Here is a 19956-nt window from a genome sequence, read left to right as displayed (position 1 = left end):
GCAGCTTTAGGGGCCTGGGGTGCAGTTCAGTGGTGATATATTTAGTTACCCCAAATAAAAATCCAACCATATCAGAAGCCACTCCCTTCTTCTGTCACCACAAATGAGATTCATCCATCGTGTGGCCCGCACAATCACTTCATTGCTCTCTGGGGGCGGGTCACAGCCCATCTGTGGATATCCTTTATTTGGCATCATTTGTTTATAAACACTATGGACAGACATTTGAGTCATCATCACCTTTTGGGTGATGCTTTCCTCTAGTTATCTGCTAAACAGTTCACCTGAGGTTCAGAGAGGTTGAGTCACTGAGCCAAGGTCACAAAGCTTGTGCCTTGTAGAGCTGGAAGGGAGCTCAAGGAATGCTCCCCAGAGGGGGCTCAGACCCAGACTCCAGCCACACATTTCCTGTCTTCCTGTCCTACCAGCCCCGACCCTGTCCCACATTGGCCTGACCCTGTTCTCCTTAGGTGGGACCTCCCTCTCCGACTACAAGCAGGTGCTAGGACCCTATCATCAGGACTATGAGGTGGAGCGGCTTCCCGGGGAGAGCGATATCCAGTTCTATGTGGAGGGACTTGCTTTCCCTGACACCAATTTCTCAGGGTTGGTCTCTCTCAGCGTCAGCCTGGTAGGCACCGAGGTAAACACTAGATGAGGGCTGGGCCAAGGGCGGGGTGTGGGGTCAGAGGACAGTCTGGAGCCCACAAAGCCGCTGAGCTCTCCTCTCCCCCAGGGCCTCCTTGAGGTGTCACTGTTCACAGACAGCGTGAGCTTCCGCGTGGCCCCCTGGATCATGACCCCCAACACCCAGCCACCTCTGGAGCTGTATGTGTGCAGGTGAGCCGCCCCCAGCTCCACCTTGCCAAAAGCAGAAGAGTAAGCAATAATGCTGGCCAGCCTTCATTCCGGGATGGCGTCACAGCCCTGAGCTGCTACAGGACCACAGTAGAGATCCTGCCACGCTCACCAGCACCAGCTCTAAGTCTGCTGGCTCTCCCTCCCTGTTAGACACCTTGAATTCAGTCTGGGTAGTGGGGTCAGGTGTGGTGGTACGAGCCTGTAACCCCTCCTTTGGGAGGCTGAAGGAAAGGACTGGCAATTCAAATCCAGCCTCCGCTACGTGAGACCCTGTTTCAAAACAAAACAAAATCAGGATGGTGGGGCTGAGGCCTGCATGTGTGCCAGGGACTATAGGGACCTGGCCTCACTCTCCTGAGGCCACTTCTGCATCTTCTGAGGACCCAGGACCCAGCCACAGGCCCCATTGTGAGTCTTGCCCATTCTGGGTGTCCTGGTCCTTCGGCTATGCCCTGGTATCTAGTGGCCTCTGCTGGTCAACCCTTGAGATACCACAGGTAGGGGCGGAGGACAAGTCCTGCTGAGCCAGAGGCAAATTCATAGCTAGAGGACGTGGCCACTCGGGGTTATCTGTCTACCTGGAGCCAGAGTGTCCCAGCCTCCTGTCTGTCAGAGACCTCACCTTCAGTCTCTGCTCTAAGAAGACAGGGCTAGCCCACTTACTGCCGTCTCCGTCAGTGGCATCAGCCCCAGGTCACCTCCATAGCTACCCTGGACTGCCTGGGCTGGTTCAGGCACCGTGCCTCTGGGCTCCACAGCCTGGCCTTGCCCTGCTCATGCACTGGTCATCTGATGTGATCTAGGGACGGGACCCCTACTCCCCACCGCCCCATCTCCAGCCTTTCCAGGGTAGGCATGGATCTGAAGCTCAGCACCCAGGGACCCAGGGCCTGGCACAGCTGGAATCTGGTCCCAGCTGCAGTCTCTGTCCTTGCAGTGTGACAGACGCCCATGGCCGCAATGACAAGTTCCTGGATGCCATGGCCCACCTGGCCCTGAAGGCCAACTGCAAACTGGTGGTCTGTCCCCGGGTGGAGAATAACAATGATCGCTGGATCCAGGTGGGTGCAAGGCCGAGCCAAAGAACTGGGTGGGTGGTGGGTGACTGGGAGTACAGGAGCCCAATCACATCTGTCTGCCTGCCTGGCCCGAGTGAGAGCAGCCTGGCCCAGGACTGAGGGCCACCCTTCAACAGGAGCAATCTCTCCTGTCTCCTCCTGACTCTGGGCTGGGTCTTCCGGATGGAGCCTGGAGGCCTCCCCCATGTTCTCCTCAGGTCTTGGGTGATGTCATTGTCTGGGGTCATCTTTCCTGAAACCTCCTGTGGAGGCCTGCTGTAGATCTTTCTTCTTCACACAGGACGAGATGGAGTTTGGCTACACTGACGCCCCTCACAAATCCTTCCCTGTAGTCTTTGACTCCCCTCGAAACAGAGGCCTGAGGGATTTCGCCCTTAAGAAGATCCTGGTGTGTGGCCAAGTACACGGGGGTGGGGTGGGGGTGGGGGAGGGGCTTTGGTGGCTCCTCTCCCGGGAGCTCTGGTAGAGCCTCATCTGGCCTTTTAGGGTCCAGAGACTGGTGGGGGTGGTGACAGCAACCTGGAGAGTGGGTGGAAGGTTCCAGCTACGAATGCAAATGATATGCAAATCGCATGCAAATAGACACCCACTCCCATTACACCTCCTCCATTCTGGGAAAGACAGAACAGCAAGGTTCTTGGTCAGAGGTCATTCTCAGTGGCCAGGGGTCATTCTCAGTGGCTATGGGTCATTGTCAGTGGCTAGGGATCATTTTCAGTGGCCAGGGGTCATTCTCAGTGGCTAGGGATCATTCTCAGTGGTCAGGGGTCATTGTCAGTGGCTAGGGGTCATTCTCAGTGGCCAGGGGTCATTCTCAGTGGCCAGGGATCATTCTCAATGAGTAGTCAACAGAAATGGTGGCCTTGGAGACCAGACTGCCTTTGAGGGGCAGTGGACCCTTAAAGCATGCCAGGGACCGTGGTACTCTCTGTGCACAGGATGGTGGCAGCAGCTACTGCCACCACTGAGTTCTGGACACTGCCCCTAGTTTTTTATGGCTTCCCATGTTCAGTCCACAAGACACTCTGCCCTATTATTAATAATTGTTATTTATAAAGATTCCTTCTCACTACCAAGGAAACTGAGGCCTGGGGAGGTTAAACAACTTGCCCAAGGCAGGGAGCCCATGGGGCACCCATGCACAAACCCCAGCTGGGACCTGCAAGGCCCCCGTACCTGACAGCTGGCTGCACCTTCTCCCAAGGTGGCCCCATTTCTGTGGGTTTGTGGGCTCCAAGTCCCTTCCTGCTGGGACAGTGTGGACCCAGAAGGGCGTTTGGGAATAGGGTGTCTCAAACCAGTATCTAGCATACCTGGACGGGGAGTAGGGATGGGATGCAACAAGTCTTTCTCAGGTCTACCAGTCAGCTCCCAAATAACTACATGGGGACTTATTAATTATGGAAGCTGGGCCTTAGCTTAGACCTGTCCCACTAGCTCTTATAACTTAAATTAACCCATTTCTATTCATCTACGCACTGCCACGTGGCTCCTGGCTGTACCTCTCCTCCTGCACGCCCTGATTCCCCTGTGTCTGGTTGATAGCTCCACCTTTTTCCTCTCTAAATCTTCTTTATCCCCAGAAATCCGGCCTAACCTCTTCCTGCCCAGCTATTGACCATTTAGCTCTTTATTAAACTAATCACAGTGCCACATCTTCACACAGTGTAAAGGAATATTATGCAATGGGGGTGGGGGGGTGAATCCTTCTGAGTATGTGTGGAGACTGGAGTGCTCTGGCTCTTGGCTCTGTGACCCCTCGGCCTCTGCTCCCTTTGGGTTCATGGTGCTCCTTTCCTCTTGGCTTACTATGCAGGCTGAGGCTGCTGAATGCCCTCTCCTCCTGACTGGTATGTCAGGAGTCCTGAGCCCTCTGTCTCCCCAGCAGCTCACAAGTTTTAATGTGTGGGGTATTTGTGCATGCGCATACGTGCGCAGACCAGAGGTCATGCCTCAAAAGTTGTCCACCTCGTTTTTTTTTTTTTTTTTTTTTTTTTTTTAGATAGTGTCTCCTATTGACTAGGACTTGCCAATTAGGCTTGGCTAGCTAATTAGTGAGGCCCAGGATTCCACCTCTGTCTACTCTGCCTCCCAGTGCTGGAACTGCAAGTGTTTGCTCCCACACCTGGCTTTTATGTGGGTGCTGGGTCCTCAAACTCGGGTCTTCGTGCTTGCGTAACAAGTGTTTTCTTAACCTCCTGTGCCATCTGCCCAGCCCTGACATCCTCCATTCTTCCTTCTTTTCCTACCCACGGTCTCTTTTCCACGTCTGTCCATCCACAAGTCCTTCAGACATATGCTGCTTGATCAAGGGCCAGGAGACTCTCTGCTCTCCTCTGGGCACTGACTTGATCACGACCTGCTCAGTGTATAGAGAAAGGGGCTTGTGAGGTGTGGATGGAAGCAGGCGTCCAATGTCCTCCTCTCCTCTCAGCATGATTCCCCCCCACACACACACATCTTCCTGCCCATGCATGCTCTGATGATGCCTCTCTAGGGTCCTGACTTCGGATATGTGACCCGGGAGATCCAGTTCGCAGGCGCCTCTGGCCTGGATTCCTTCGGCAACCTGGATGTGAGCCCACCGGTGAGGGTGGGCAGCAAAGAGTACCCACTCGGCAGAATCCTCATCGGTGGCAGCTTCCCCAAGTGAGTGGCCTGGGAGGGTGGCGGGGTGCGGGAGGATGCAATCACCTCCTCCATGAGGCTCTCCAGACTGGGAGGTGCTCACCAGAGCCCATGACTGTCCCAGACTCTGGACTGGAAGGTGCTTTCCAGAGCCCATGGGGAATGACTGTCACGGAGTCCAGTCTGGGAGGTGTGCTCCAGAGCTCATGGACTAATAGTCACAGAGATCGTAAGGTCTCAGGGTTAAGTTAGTGGTCCAGAGTCTGATTAAGATCATCACCACATTAAACCAGCCTGTCAGAGGCTGGGAATGAGCTTGATTGATAGGGACTTGCCTACCAAGCATGGGTCCCTCCCTGGGCTTGATCTCCAGCTTGGCGTAGGTAAGCCAAGAGTGGTGGATCATAGTTGTGATCCCAGCACTTACTTGGTTGAGTGAAAGCAGGAGGATCAGAAGTTCAAGGTCATCCTCAGCTATATGGAGAGCTCAAGGCCATCCTGGGCTAATGAGACCCTGTCTGAAGTCAGCCAAGCTGGGTGCAAAGAACAAGATGTTTAGGGCTCAGTTAAGGTGCAGATGCTGACTCATCAGTCAGTGAGTCCCTCCTGCCCCCAGGGAGCCGGACGAGGGTGTGCCCCTTGAAGCCCACTGGGGTTTCACTCTGTCACAAACCTGGAGGCCCCTTCCATTTGTGGAGCTTGGTGTGGAGTCTAGGTGTGGCCCAAATTGTCCTCTGAGCCCCAGCTGTCCACACAACCTGGGGCTGCTGAATCAGACAAGGTGGGTTTTGCTGGTACCAAGTGAGGCATGAAGTTGGGTGCCCGGACCTGCTGCACTGGCTGGGGCTGGCTAGGTGATGGACAGAGGCCCAGCTGGCCACCCACCTCACATAGTACCCTGCAGCTGGGCTTCAGGCCTGGAGGTCCCCAGGGCGCGGCCTGTGGGTCTCAGGATCCGATGCCCATTGGTGTGGGCTGTGCCACTCAGCCAGTGTTCGCCACGGTGTCTGGCAGATCCAGTTGGCGCTCGATTTGTTCATTTAAACCAGGGTCATGTGCCAGGCATGGGTGAAAGTACCGTGGGTGCTAAACATGGTGGTACAACCCAATAACTCAGGAGGCTGAGGCAGGAGGATCATGAGTTCAAGGCCAGCTTTGACTACAGAGTGAGGCTCTTTCTCCAAAACGAAAAACCAAACAAATAAAACAAAACCAACAAACTAAAAGGGCAGGGAGACTAAGCAAAAAACAAAAAAACAAAAAACCAGAAAAGGAAGTTCTAGGGAAACAGGGTGAGCAATGGTGTTACATTTTAAATAAATAATTTCTTTTCTATTCCATGCCTCGTTTTCTTCAACTGTAAAATAGGCTTGATAAAAAGCCCTCTCCCGCCAAGCAGTGCACACCTTCAATCCCAGCACTTGGGAGACAGAAGCAGACCGATCTCTGTGAGCTTGAGACCAGCCTGGTCTACACAGTGAGTCCAGGACAGCCAGGGCTGCACAGAGAAACCCTGTCTCAAACTGCCCACCCCCTGATCACCCCCTCAAGAGAAACGCTCCTCTAGGATTAAATGCATTGGTGGGGCAGGCCTTTAATCGCAGTACTCAGACTCAGGAGGCAAGAGAGTTCAAGGCCAGCCTGGTCTACAGAGTGAGTTCCAGGACACTCAGGGCTACACAGAGAAACCCTATTTTGAAAAACAAACCAACAAAAAGCCTCTCCCTCGGGGCTGACTAGATAGCTTAGTGGGTAAGGTGCAAGCTTCCTAATCGCAAAGGCCTGAGTCTGGATCCTCAGCACTGGGGTAAAAAGCCGGGCATAGCCCACGCGTTTGTAACCCCAGCACGGGGCAGGGGGGGCGGGGGGGGGGGGGGCAGAGACAGGAGGATCCCCGAGGCTCGCTGGATAGCCAGCCCTCCTGAAGCAGTCACAAGTTTAGTGAGAGATCCTGTCCCCAAAACTAAAGTGGGGGGGGGCACTAGAGGAGGACACCTGATGTCAACACACACATACACAAACACACACACACACACACACACACAGAACACACACCACACACACACACACACAGAGCACACACCACACACACAGAGCACACACACAGCACACACACAGAACACACAACACACACACATACAGAGCACACACCACGCACACAGAGCACACACAACACATACAGAACACACACAACACACACACACAGAGCACACACCACGCACACAGAGCACACACAACACACACACACAACACACACACATACACAGAGGGTTGGGGTGGGGGCAGAAGAGGCAGGCCTGTCCCAAACCAGGACCTTTTCCACACACAAGCGGCAGAGACCCCCTTCTCAAGTCTCTAGGTTCATCTCAAGGACCTGTAAGGAAGGCAGGGTCTCCAGGCACCCATTGGCTGTGGCCCACGGAGGAGCTGTACATCAGCCTTTGGGCTGCTAAAACCCAGGAATGGGGCCCTTAGTGGAAGATGAGACCTTGGTGCCCAGAGAGAGACAGCCACCCATCTAGAGTCACACGGGATTAATGATGCTGTCCAGGTGTCCTCTCTGGATCCCAGTGTAGAATTTGGCAAGTTGGGCTGCTGCTGTCCTGTGTCCTCTCTGACATCTGTTCTCTGAGGTGAACAGAGCAGGCAGCCTTCAAAATCCCAGCAGGTGGCGCACACCTTTAATCCCAGCACTCGGGAGCAAAGGCAGGCAGATCTCTGTGAGTTCCAGCCTAGCCTGGTCTACATAGCCAGTTCCAGGCTAGCTGGGGTTATGCAGTGAGACCCTGTCAGTAAAACAAAATAAATCCCAGTAATTTTTCAGAGCCACAGCATTCATGTCTACAAAATGGGGACAGTGCCAGCCCCAGCCTCATGGGGCTGCTGTGTCATCAGACATGGCACACAGTTGATAGATAACACCTGTCCCCTCAGTCTGGGCAAGAATCTGACAGTGAGATGATGTCCTGAAGGAAGAGAGTTACAAGCCTAAGTGTTCAGAAGGAGAATGTTTCGAGGAAAGACAAGAGCATTTGTAAAGGCCCTGAGGCAGGAGCATGCCCGAGGCTTTGGAAGGCTGGGAGGAGGTCAGTGGGCAGGGGCTGAAGCTGAGGGAGAAAGGAGAAGCTCATGAGGCACAAGATGAGGGAGGAGGCAGTGTGACCCCCAGATGGTGACATTGCTAATATGTATGCATCCCGAGATGATCTTTTTAGGTTGGTTGGTTGGTTTCTGAGACAAGGTTGCTCTGTGCAGCTCTGGCTTTCCTGGAACTCGCTCTGTAGATCAGGCTGGCCTCCAACTCAGAGATTCGCCTGCCTCTGCCTCCTGGGGGCTGGGATTAAAGATGTGAGCCACCACCATCCAGCTCAGGATGATCTTAAGGACTAAAAGAGGCACTAAGTGTAAGAGCCTAAGCCAAGCGCACAGTAGGTACCCAACAAACCAGGTCTTTCAAGGCTACCTTGGGTTCGCTCCAATCATTGAACAATTCTGCCCCCTGGTGGTAGTTTAGTGATGGGCAGATGGAGACAATCTGCCCTCTCCTGGGGCTGGGACCACCTTTTCCTTGGCCCAGCCTCCAGAAAAGAGAGTGGGAGCGAGTCCCAAGGAGGGGTTTCACCCTGCATCTTCTGAACTGTTTGCTTTCTCCCCATCTCATTGTTTTAAAGATGCCCTTCCAAACGGCCAGTGCTACATTAAACTAACAGGCGGAAGAATGTGCTCCCACCTTCCACCCACAATTCCAGCCAGGAGCTTCACTTGAGTCTTTGTCAAGCTTGTTTGTGGCAGGCTCCAGTTTCTATAAATTATGGACTTCTTTTTTTCCTGGCTGAATTCAAACTCAAAATACAGCCAAGGCTCCTCCTGCCTCCGCCTCCCAGGGGCCGTAATGACTGGTGTGTGCCACCACACCCCATTTATGCAGTACCAGGGATTGAACTCAGGACCTCATGCATGGCAGGCAAGCACTGTACTAACTGACCTGCCTCTGGAGCCTCTGGGTCCTATTTGCTACACAGCTGCTCCAAAGCGTTTGCATCACTCACGAGTGTTTCTGAATCAGATATTGTGTGAGAACAGCAGAGAACAGCTTAGACTTACCCTGCCCTAGTAGAGTGTGTATCCCAGCAGGGGGTGAGACCCAGATGGGTCCAGCTGGATAACCAGTGCCATGGGGGAAAATGAAGCTATGAAGGGGGTTGGGACATGGCTGCCATTTGTCAAAACCTCAGAGAAAGAAGTCAAGATTTGAGTTACACCCAGATGAGGGAAAAGGGGAACCATGGGACCATGGGGAGAGGGCTGTGACTCCCGCGGGAGGGCAGAGGAGGTGCAAAGGTCCTGAGGCAGGATTGTGTTTGATAAGTTCAAGGGACAAGAAGAGATCAGAATGAGTGGAGAGGAGAGGGTCAGGGCCAGGGTGGAGGTTAGGTGGACTGTGGGCCATGGGGAGGTCCAGAGGAGGTCAGTGGGGGATGTGCAGTTTCTGGAGGTACGATGGGAGTGACCCCAAGGTTTCAACCAGAAGAGGTACAGAGCATGACTTTTCAAATCCTCCTCTGGATAGATAATAAGGGATCAAGGAAAAGGACAGGTCACTGGCCACCCAGAGAGAAAGGCTTCCACTGGCCAGAGAAGGGTTGACATCACTCCTTGCTCAGGGCAGTCTCCACACTGGAAGCAGGTCTGAGAGCTGGTGGGTGGTGTGGTCTTAAGCTGGATGGTTGGTTGGGAACAGGATCTTTTTATACAAAATAACCTTCTGAGTGGGTTCTTTTTCCCAGAAGGTAGACTAAGGCTTAGAGAGAGCCGAGAAGACAGCCTGGGCCACACAGCTGAGAAAGGTCAGGGCCAGACCTTAGTGATCCCAAGCCCCGAGACTGAGAAGCCCAAGCTGAGACCAGGGCCTGGGGATGTAGCCCAGTTGGTGACGTGCATGAGCCTAGGTTCAATCCGCAGCACCGTATAAACCGTTCAGGTCTTGCACTTGTGATCTCAGTACTTGGGAGGTAGAAGCAGGAGGACCAGGGGTTCAAAGTCATCCTCAGCTGTATGGGAGGTAGTGGAGGACACATCTGCTGTATTCTCCCCGGGTAAGGGGTGCTTAGGAAATGCTAGATTTCATCTCAGGAACTTCTGGGGGTTGGAGAGTGGGGAACCCCAAATCCCCGAGGCACTCTGGCACGAGTAAGACGCAAACCTCTCTTTAACATGGAGTGATTGGCTGGACTCACGAGGCCTCATTCAAACAAGCTCCGCCCCCTTGCCAAACCTGACCCCTGACCTCGGCCTGCATCTGTCATGCCCATGCCCATCTGTCCCCTGACCTATGTGTCTGCGTCTCTCTTTCTGGGACATCCTCTCCCACTCTATCTCCAGTGGCTTCAGCTTGGCTTTCAAATCTCTGGGCCTGTTAAACAGTGGAGTCTGGCCCTGACCTTTCTCAGCAGCATGGCCCAGGCTACGTCACCTTAGCTCACTGAGCCTCAGTTTCCCCTCTGATAAAGAGGACGCACTCGGAGTGTTGTGAGGGCATAGGAGATGCACTGGGTGGGCGGGGGAGGGTGCATAAGGTGACTGACCTAGCCTCTCTCCCCACCAGGTCCAGTGGGCGGCGCATGGCCAGGGTGGTACGTGACTTCCTGCAGGCCCAGCAGGTGCAGGCTCCCATAGAACTCTACTCCGACTGGCTTTCTGTGGGCCACATAGATGAGTTTCTGAGCTTTGTGCCCACCTCTGACCAAAAGGTGTGTCTCCGGCTTCACCATCCCACAGCTTTCCAATTGACACCCCTCTGCCCCCACCTGGCCTGATGGAATGGCTCGGGGTGTGGGCAACCAACTCAGTCCTATGCGGTCAGCATGCCCCGGGCTTGGGCTGTGTTAATCAGGGAGGGCTTCCTGGAGGAGTAAAAAGCCTCAGGCCAGGAGACTGCGTGCTTCCTGCTGGCCTTTTCAGACCCAGAACACTCCAAGTCAGGAATGACACCTGGTAAGAGCTGAGAAAATGACTCGGGCACCTACTATGTGCCAGACTCACACCCACTTTTAGCCAGGTAACCCTCCAACAAGCCCATGCTTGCCTCCATTTTACAGGTAAGGAAACCGAGGCTCAGGAGGGTTCTGCCCTCTCTCAGGTCCATACAGCCTAGGGGTGGCTGGGAAGGATTTTAATCAGGATGTGGACCACAGAGTCCCACTATCTTGTGGAGAGGGCCAGGAAGAAAGTGACCCTCAGTCTCAGGGAGGGACTTCCTAGTGGCCAGAGATTCTGGCCCAGCGTGGTGAGGGCCCTGATGGAGGCAGTGGGCAGCTGCAGTAGGACACACCTGGGTTATGTGGAAGGCAGGAATCCAGTTCCCTGGTAGGGCAAAGTGAACAGGTAGGGAGACAGGTGAGGGAAGGGTCTGCAGTTGGGACCCACTTGGGTGGAGGGTGGGGTGGCCAGGGAGGGGGAGAGAGGAGCCCAGTGCACACCTGGCTCCTGAACTCAGTCCTTGAGGGTCTCTGGCGTCTAACGGAGCCATGCTTTGGGCCCTTTGCTCCCCTCTGTGGCAGGGCTTCCGGCTGCTCCTGGCCAGCCCCAGTGCCTGTCTCGAGCTGTTCCAGGAGAAGAAGGAGGAGGGCTATGGGGAGGCGGCACAGTTTGATGGTGAGTGTCACCCTCTGTCACCTCACGGGGATTCTGTCATCACCATCCCTGGGGATGTTCCGACTGCTGCCCCGGGGTGAGGAGGGAAATTAAGGGGCCAGGGAGTCATCCCAGATACTTGGATGGTGGTGTGGCTCCTAGGCTGGAGCTTGGGAGAGATGCAGGGGTACTGCCCGGGTTCAAATCCTAGCCTCAACACTTGTTGGAGGTGGAGCCAACCGAGGATGTGCTCTGCCTCTTGGAACCTCCATTCCCCTTCTCTGGGTTGGAAATGATAATCACCCTCCCTGGAACATCTCAAAGATCAACAAAAATTAGGCTGGCTCCAGCAGGTGTGGAGGTCAGCGCTGGGAGCCGAGAGAAGCCTTTCCCAGCATCTCTGATTCTCCTCCAGGTCTTAGCTGCAGCTGGAAGCAGCCTTCCAGCGTCCGGTCTCTCTCTGTCACCATCTGCTTTTGACAGTGTCACTGGCCTGCACTGTGCTGCTTCAGGCCTGGGGACTCCCTGAACTCACACAATCTGTCTGTGCCCTGAACTCACACAGTCTGTCTGTCCCTGAACTCACACAGTCTGTCTGTCCCTGAACTCACACAGTCTGTCTGTCCCTGAACTCACACAATCTGTTTGTCCCTGAACTCACATAGTCTGTCTGTCCCTGAACTCACACACTGTCTGTCTGTGTCCCTGAACTCACAGTCTGTCTGTCCCTGAACTCACACAGTCTGTCTGTCCCTGAACTCACAGTCTGTCTGTCCCTGAACTCACACACTGTCTGTCTGTGTCCCTGAACTCACTGTCTGTCTGTCCCTGAACTCACACAGTCTGTCTGTCCCTGAATAGGCCTCAAGCATAAGGCAAAGAGAAGCATCAACGACATGCTAGCCGACAGACACCTCAGGAGGGACAGCATGCACGTGCAGGTGAGGGCAGGACAGTGGCTGGGTCCAGAGAGGGGGGACATGGCCCAGCCTCGGTTTGTCCTGTAGGTTTCTGAAGTTGTGGGGATGAGTTTTACCCTCAGGGGCTGGCAGACTGGGGGGACAGGCTGGCCGCCCTTAGGCCATGGCAGGGACCTGGGGTTGCCTGGCTCTGGGGGTGCAGTCCCCTTCCACGGAAGTGAATCCAAGGCCTCGCCCTGGGAATGGGAATGGGAGATGCAGTGACATGGACCCTGAGCAGAGAGCAGGTGGGACAGTTCTGGGAAGAGAGAGGGCTCACCAAAGACAGTGCCCGCCACGTGTGTGGTGCTGGGCTCAGAAAAGGGAGGCGGAGTGCTAAGAGCCGTAGACACACAGCAGTGACAACTGATATTCATAAGGTCAACCCACCGGATGAATAAAAAGGTCCTAAGTCCCGCTGTGCTGCAGCCTTTTCTTCCAGCCCTGCTCTGCCCGCCTTGGAGCTGGTCTCTTGGCCCCCTGCCCCCCCCCCCTGCACCAAACCAGGGACTTTACCTAGACGGCTGGGGTGGGGCAGATGTCTTAGCCACGCGGTGGTTGGGACAGTCTGTTAAAGTGACGGGGTCATCCAAGTGGTTCAGCAGGGTACAGGCTCCTGCTGCCTGGGGAGCTGAGTTCGACCCTGGAATTCATAGTGGAAGGAAAGAATTATTGACTGACCTCCACACGTGCCTGTGTTACACACACACACACACACACACACACACACACACACACACACACACACACACACACAGAGTTAAAAATGTAATCAGGGGCTAAAGAGAGGACTCAGCGTTTAAGAGCACTGACTGCTCTTCCAGAGGACCCAGGTTCGATTCCCAGCACCCACACAACAGCTCACAACTGTCTGTAACCCCAGTTCCAGGCGATCTGATGCCCTCTTTTGGCCTCCACTGACGCCAGGCACGCACATAGCATACAGGCATACATGCAGGCAAAACATCCATGTACATAAAATAAAAATAACTTTTAAAAATTGTAGTCAAGTGACAGGATCCTTTGGAACCAAACCTCAACTATTCCTAGCTCTGTACAGTTGGGCAAGCTGCCCCGAGCCTCAGTTTCCCCCACTTCAGACAGCTGTGAATCCTTTTGCACAAAGCCATTGAGAGGCTCCGAGGCGCCCACAGGTGCTCAGGGCTGCACTCAAGCACAGTGCATCCAGATTCTCCTGTCCAGGGGCACGGCTTCCCTTCTCCCCAGAAATGTATCGACTGGAACCGGGAGCTACTGAAGCGGGAGCTGGGCCTATCCGAGAGCGACATTGTGGACATCCCACAGCTCTTCTTCCTGAAGGGAGCCTATGCTGAAGCCTTCTTCCCCGACATGGTGAGAGCCCCTGGTGGTGGGAGGACAGGCGGATACGGAGGCTGCATGGAGAGGGCACAGCTTGGTCAGCAGCTCCTAGACGGGCAGGTGCATGCCCTGGGGCTTATCTGATGGCCACAATGAGTTTGTGCCTTTGGCACCTGGTGGGCAACAGCAGGAAGGGTTGCTAGACACCCCACAGTGGAGAGGTCAGCCCCACCCCAAGGAGCTTTCATTTTCTAAACGACAGACGTTTCTGCCTTCTGTCTGGAGGCTCGCTTGCCCCGTTCCCACATTAGCCTTCACTTGAAGCTCCCCCAAGGGGCTTCTTTGTAAAAGGCCTTCCTGGCAGGCAGAACAAAGAGTGGCCATTAGGCAGCTGACATGCAGATGAGGCCTATGGCCCTCCCTGGGGAGGGGCCTGAGTGATGCTCTCAAATCAGCTGGCCCATAAGCCCATTTCCTGCCAGGAAAGGATGTAGGGTGAGGGCCTCAGTGAGAGGTGAGCTCTGGAGCAGGAAGTGACCCTCCTTTTCTGTAGCTTGGGTACTTCTCCTGGGACAAGACCAGAGTAGTACTGAGTTAGGGGAAGGGGTGTGAAAGCTGGAGCGAGGGGGTGCCTAGTTCCTGGCTGTCCCCGAGGTCTAGCCTCCAAGCTGGCAGAGCACTGTTCCCCAAAGAAGGAGTTTTCCACCTGAGCCTGCTGCTGCTGCTGGGCATAGCGGGTGTTTAACAGCGTCTCTGGCCTCCTATAACAACCAATACCAGGCAGGTAAATCCTTCCTCACTGAGCAGCACTGTTTGAAGCTGGGCCTCTGCCTCCTGTTAGAGCTTTCCCTGCTGGGGTGAGCACCCTGGTGCTCTGCAGTGGAACGCAGCATCCTCAGAGCCATTGGGATGACATGGTGTGCCACATGTGGCCTGTAGAAACAACCAGGGACAGGAAGTGATTTTTAACCTGCACAGCCGTATGTGGCTAATGACTGCTGGCATCTGGACCCTGGGCTCTGGTTCCCATGGCAGGTGGAGAGTGGCTAAGGTTAAACCCCATGGCCTTGGGCTTGACTCTTGACTCCAGGAGCAGAGGCCTGGCCATGGCAATAACCATGGCTTCTTATTCCTCTCTCTGCCCTTTGACCCCCCAGCATTCCTCACCCCCCCCCCAGCACACACATTCCAGCCCATCAGTGGGCAACAAGGCTTTGTGACCTCAGTGATGTCATTCAACCTGTCTGAACCACAGCCTCAGAGGGGGCTGTGAAGGGGTATCTGGAGTCCACACATTCTCAGTAATTGCTGAAGGCTTGCAAGCGAGGTGTTACCACTGTCCTAGATCTGCGTATTTAATCTCTGGCTGTAACAAACTTGTAACAACGTGACAATTGTCTGGGAGATGGAAGAAAGCATGGGAGGGAGGGGTGACTGTCATCGGCCATCCATCGGTAGGGAGTTAACCAGTACCTGCTATCCACTAAGGAACCACTCTCCCCCTGAGCTACATCCCCAGCACCCCTCCCCCACCCCGCCTTTTTTTTTTTTAAATGTTGAGATATGTTTTAGTTATGGAGCCCAGGCTGGCCTCAAAGTCACCATCTTCCTGTTTATGATTCCCCAATTATAATGGGCTCATACCCCACCCCCTATCTCAGACACTAGTTCCTGACCCATTTGGAGAAGGAGCAGAGGGTTTGGTACTTTCACCGCCAATGGGGCTCTTCCTGTCTCTTGCAGGTCAACATGGTAGTCCTCGGCAAGTACCTGGGCATCCCCAAGCCCTTCGGGCCCCTCATCAATGGCCGCTGCTGCCTGGAGGAGAAGGTCCGCTCCCTGCTGGAGCCGCTGGGCTTACGCTGTGTCTTCATCGACGACTTCCTGTCTTACCACCAGCTGCTGGGGGAGATTCACTGTGGCACTAACGTGCGGAGGAAACCTTTCACCTTTCGGTGGTGGAACTCAGTGCCCTGAGCCTGCCCGGCCACCACCCTTGCTGCCCTTTTAATGGGAGTGCCAGGGCAAGGGTGAAGGACATGGACCAGCCTCCATCCTGCTGGGGCCTGAAAGCAGGCCGGCTACTTTGGTCAGCTGGACTCCAGGGGGACACCGCCCTTCTTCGTCTCTGGAGCAGTCTGTCTTGCCCACGGAGACTATTGTAACTCTTCCCTCTCCCGTTCCCAGCCACAGCTTCCAGAGGGTCAAGGTTGGCAGCTGAGCCTGTTAAAGGCATGGCCTCCACAGGCACACCCCATTTTGAGTTGCTTCCTTGTCTTTAGACATTTCTCTGGAGCCGGAGAAAAAATGGCTTTGGGGCTGTTTCAGAAATGCCCACCATGCCTGGACGCTGGGGCGAGAAAGCACCATGGTTCCATATGACTCCTGGGTTGTGTAAGATGAAAAGGAATATTTGGGGCATCCTTTTTCCTAAGGGGACCTCAGGCCATGGCCTGCAAGCACCCTTCGGCTCTATGTAGGCAAGCAAAGACAGGCAATCCGGGTGGCCGGGGGCCTCTTTCAAATAGGAAAGCGAGCAGGCACGAAAGCCCCTTTAATACGCTGCTCTATCCACTCTTCCTCCTCAGGATGCTTGTTAGTTGTTGGGACAGCCTTTAATTATGAGACCTGGTGCTTCCGGTTCGAAGATGCTGGGGGGCATAGGGAAGCCTTCAGAAGTCTGCAAGCGGGGGTGGGGGGTAGGGAAGGGCAGCAGGAAGGTCCAAACAGGAAGTCAGATAGGTTGCCCATCTTGGAGCAGGGAACCTGGAAGCCTAGGACTCCTGGCTAGGCGTGTGGGGCCCCTGAATCTGAAGGCTGCTGGCTGTTCCAGATACGAAGTGGGTGGGGCCCAAGGCGTTAGGAGAGGGTGAGGCGGGCCATTAAGTTACATCTGGAGGTGGGGCTTAATTTCCTCTAATAGTCTCTAATTACTCCCCAACCTGCTGCGGGCAGTGGGAGGGGGGAGCCCACACTTCCCCCGCAGCCTGGGACCCTGCTTAACACTTGCACTGCCCTAGTAAACCCCATGGCATGCCTGTGTCCCCCTCCCACGGGAGGACAGACAGATGCCCTACAGGCTAATGGTACTGGGTGAGGTCAGAGAGGCATGTGCAGGCAAGCAGGCAGGCAGACCCGGCTGCAGGGCATGGCTGGTAGAGGGAGCTGCCTGCTCCTTCCTCCTCTGGTCAGGGAGCCACGCCGAGCTGCCAGCCCCTGGCTTCTGTCTTTGCATTTTTCAGTAGTTTCTGGTATGATCCCAGACTGGAGGTGGCTGCTGTCACTTTGGAACCATAGGACATTCAGGTAGCAAAGGCTTCCATGGAACTGTTAGGATGGACATGGCCAGGGAGGGATTGGCTCCTCCCCTCTAGAAGGTTCTATGGAATTGGAACCCCATTTGTATGCTCCCGACGCCAACACCCTCCTCTATGATCATGACCCAGCTGAGGCTGAGCCATGGAGAAGGAGAAGAAAATGGAAGAGGAAGAGAAAGGTTGGGGGCAGGGCCTGGCCTCTGAAGAGGAGACCACAGAGCCCTGGTGAGCATGGGAGGGAGTCTTCAGAACCTCATGAGGGGTACTCTGGAGTTGCCGCCCAGGCTGTCTGAGGTTCTGGGTGCCTGGCCACCCTCTTGCTGATCAATAAAAACATCATCGTGCATTCTTTAAGTGGCTGCTTCCTTTGTCCCTTGGCTGATGGAGAGGAAAGTGAGCACACACACACACACACACACACACACACACACACACACACACACACACACACACCCGCCGCTTCTCTGTTCTACACACCCTGCCACAAGTCCGTGGGCTCAGCCTCAGCAGGCCACAGGGGGCCCCTGTCAGCTGAACAGCTTCCTGGGCTAAGGCAGGTAAGTGCCAGGCAGCAGCTGATTCAACAGAATGCTTGGCACATGCCATTTCCACCCTGCTATCTGCCTGAGATACTATCTGAGAGAAGAGACCTGCCTCTTCCTCTCTCCCCATTCCTTGGCTTTATCTTCTTCTGTCAGGGAGGATGAAAAGAGGCGGAGAGGCCCTGGGTTCTGCTAGCAGAGGCGGAAGGTACTCCAGATGATGCTCCCCTGGGCCCAGGACACAGGCCAAGGCGATTCTGTAGCCCCAGTTCTCAATGCTGAGGTGCCAGCCTTGGTGGTCTGGTCTCAGGAGCCCGGAACTATCCCTCCCTTCTCATCTTGCACGCTTGCCATGACCTCAGACTGTACCCTTTGACACAGAGTTAGCTTCTTTTTTATGGACTAGGAAGCTGTCCACCAGTCACTGACATCTAAAAGCCTGAATCAACCCTGGGGCTGTTTCTGAAAGTTGGTACTGGGCTCAGTGGGTAAAGGTACTTGGTGCCAGTCCTGATGACCTGAGTTCAATTCCCAGGACCCACATGGTGGAAGGAAAGATCAGACACCCACAAATCCATATATGCACCACAGCACACATATATCCATACACACAAAATAAATGAATACATGTACTATAATAAAATGCAGTTTAAAAACTGGTACCAGCTGGGTAGATTTGACAGCAGGGATCTACTTCCCAAGGGAGATACAGACTCCGGGCGTGAGACTCATCACATCCCTAGCACGGTGTGTCAGCATCCTTGGAGGGGAGTCCCCCCCCCTTTCTTTCTTTCTTTCTTTTTTTTTTTCTTTTTTTTTTTTTTTTTTTTTTTTGAGACAGGGTTTCTCTGTGTAGCTTTGCGCCTTTCCTGGAACTCACTTGGTAGCCCAGGCTGCCTCGACCTCACAGAGATCCGCCTGGCTCTGCCTCCCAAGTGCTGGGATTAAAGGCGTGCGCCATCACTGCCCGGCTCCCGCCCTCCCCCCCCCCTTTCTACCCATTCCCCACAGTTATGGAGGCTGCCTGGGACTTTCTCCAGAACTCTGGTGAAGCTGTCCTTGGGTCCTCACTACTTCAGGGAATGCTCTTCCCAGACACTGCACTACCGCAGAGGGACAGTCATAGGCTCCAAATGTCATCCTCTGACTGGTGCAAATGGGGGACTCTGGGAAATGGATGCTGGCCCCTGCCCTGCCCTGGAGGGAAGCAGCCACAGGGAAGAGGGAAGGACCTCTACTCAGCACTTCCGAGCCTCCACAGCCATTATCTCTGCCAGCGCAGGTGACTGGCCACATTTTCTACACATGAGGAAATGGAGGCCCCAGAAGATGAGATGCAGCCTCATCAGTACATGGCACAGCCTGATCCGAACGAATCCAAGACTCCTCTTCCCAGAGTCCTTGTTTTTGATATTCCACACACCTCTCAGCCTCAGTTTCCCTACCTACAAGTTGGCCTCCTAACCTGACACTTTTGGATCCTAATGACTAGGGATGACCGAATTCACTTCTGCATCATTTACCCCCTTGAGAGATTTTGACCTCCAACAGCAGCCAGGAGGATGAGCGCAGGTCCATGTTAGACCTGCCCACCACTGATTCCTTCAGCCCTCACAGGTCGGGGTGCTGGGAGGGGGGAGGGGGGATACAAGCGGGTGGGGGGGCAGGGGGGCATGGCAGCTCTGCCAGGAAGCCCTGAGGCAGGGAGGAAGCCCAGTCCTGTCCTACAACTCAAGCTTTTAATTAAGAAAGGCAGGGAACCAACAAGATGGCCCAGTGGTGAAGGTACTTATCACTAAGCCTGACGACCCGAGTTCTGCTCTGGAATGCCCACAGCAGAAGGAGAGAGCCAGCTCCTCTGGCCTCCACACATGTACCATGACACACATGTGCACTGTCTCCTCCAAAATACATCAGTGTAAAACATCATATATATACATATAGTTGTAATATATGTAAAGAAAGAAAAAAACAGGCCAGTGGGAGCTGGAGATACGGCTCAATTGGTAGAGTGCCTGCCTAGCATGCGCCAATCTCTCCTTGTGATCCTTAGTACCAGATAAAACTGAGTAGGGCATGCACCACTGTAATCCCAGCACTTGAGAGGCAGAAGGATCAGAAGTTCGAGACCATCCTCAGCCTCATAGTGCCTTTGAGGTATTAGAGACCTTGTCTCAAAAAAAAAAAAAAAAAAAAAAAAAACCTGGGTGATGGTGGCGCACGACTTTAATCCCAGCATTTGAAAGGCAGAGGCAGGTGGATCTCTGTGAGTTTGAAGTCAGCCTGGTCTACAGAGAGAGTTCCAGGACAGCCAAGGCTGTTACACAGAGAAACCCTGTCTTAATAATAATAATAATAATAATAATAATAATAATAGTAGTAGTAGTAATTAATTAATTAATTAATTTTCAAAAAAGTAAAGCCAAAGAAAGGTGGGGAGGTGGGTGGGGAGAAGAGGAGAAGGAGGAAAGGGAGGCGGAAAAGGAGACAAGGCCAGTATTTCTCACAGGCTTGCATGAAGAATCCGGTTGCCTGCACCAGATTGGATCAGGCCTGGGAACCTGCATTCTCAGCAGTCCCTTCCAAGTAGTGCAGAGAGGAACCCCAAGAGGACAGT

The 19956-nt window shown here is 54.2% G+C and overlaps 1 protein-coding gene across 1 annotated transcript in view; it reads left to right on the top strand.

The window, feature by feature from the left end:
• Positions 1-17151, top strand: part of Padi1 (peptidyl arginine deiminase 1) — a 35274-nt gene extending 18123 nt beyond the window's left edge. The window contains exons 7-16 of the mRNA XM_076565565.1: positions 471-643; positions 737-840; positions 1799-1922; positions 2221-2328; positions 4438-4589; positions 10174-10318; positions 11129-11222; positions 12063-12142; positions 13388-13513; positions 15224-17151. Of these exons, the coding sequence (XP_076421680.1) occupies positions 471-643; positions 737-840; positions 1799-1922; positions 2221-2328; positions 4438-4589; positions 10174-10318; positions 11129-11222; positions 12063-12142; positions 13388-13513; positions 15224-15457 (1340 nt within the window). The 3' untranslated portion in view covers positions 15458-17151. The remainder of the gene's footprint in view (positions 1-470; positions 644-736; positions 841-1798; positions 1923-2220; positions 2329-4437; positions 4590-10173; positions 10319-11128; positions 11223-12062; positions 12143-13387; positions 13514-15223) is intronic.
• Positions 17152-19956: the final 2805 nt, after the last annotated feature.

This window comes from Peromyscus maniculatus, chromosome 2 (assembly GCF_049852395.1).
Source record: "Peromyscus maniculatus bairdii isolate BWxNUB_F1_BW_parent chromosome 2, HU_Pman_BW_mat_3.1, whole genome shotgun sequence".
In the NCBI taxonomy this organism is placed as follows: domain Eukaryota; kingdom Metazoa; phylum Chordata; class Mammalia; order Rodentia; family Cricetidae; genus Peromyscus; species Peromyscus maniculatus.
This window is presented reverse-complemented; position numbering and strand designations above follow the sequence as displayed.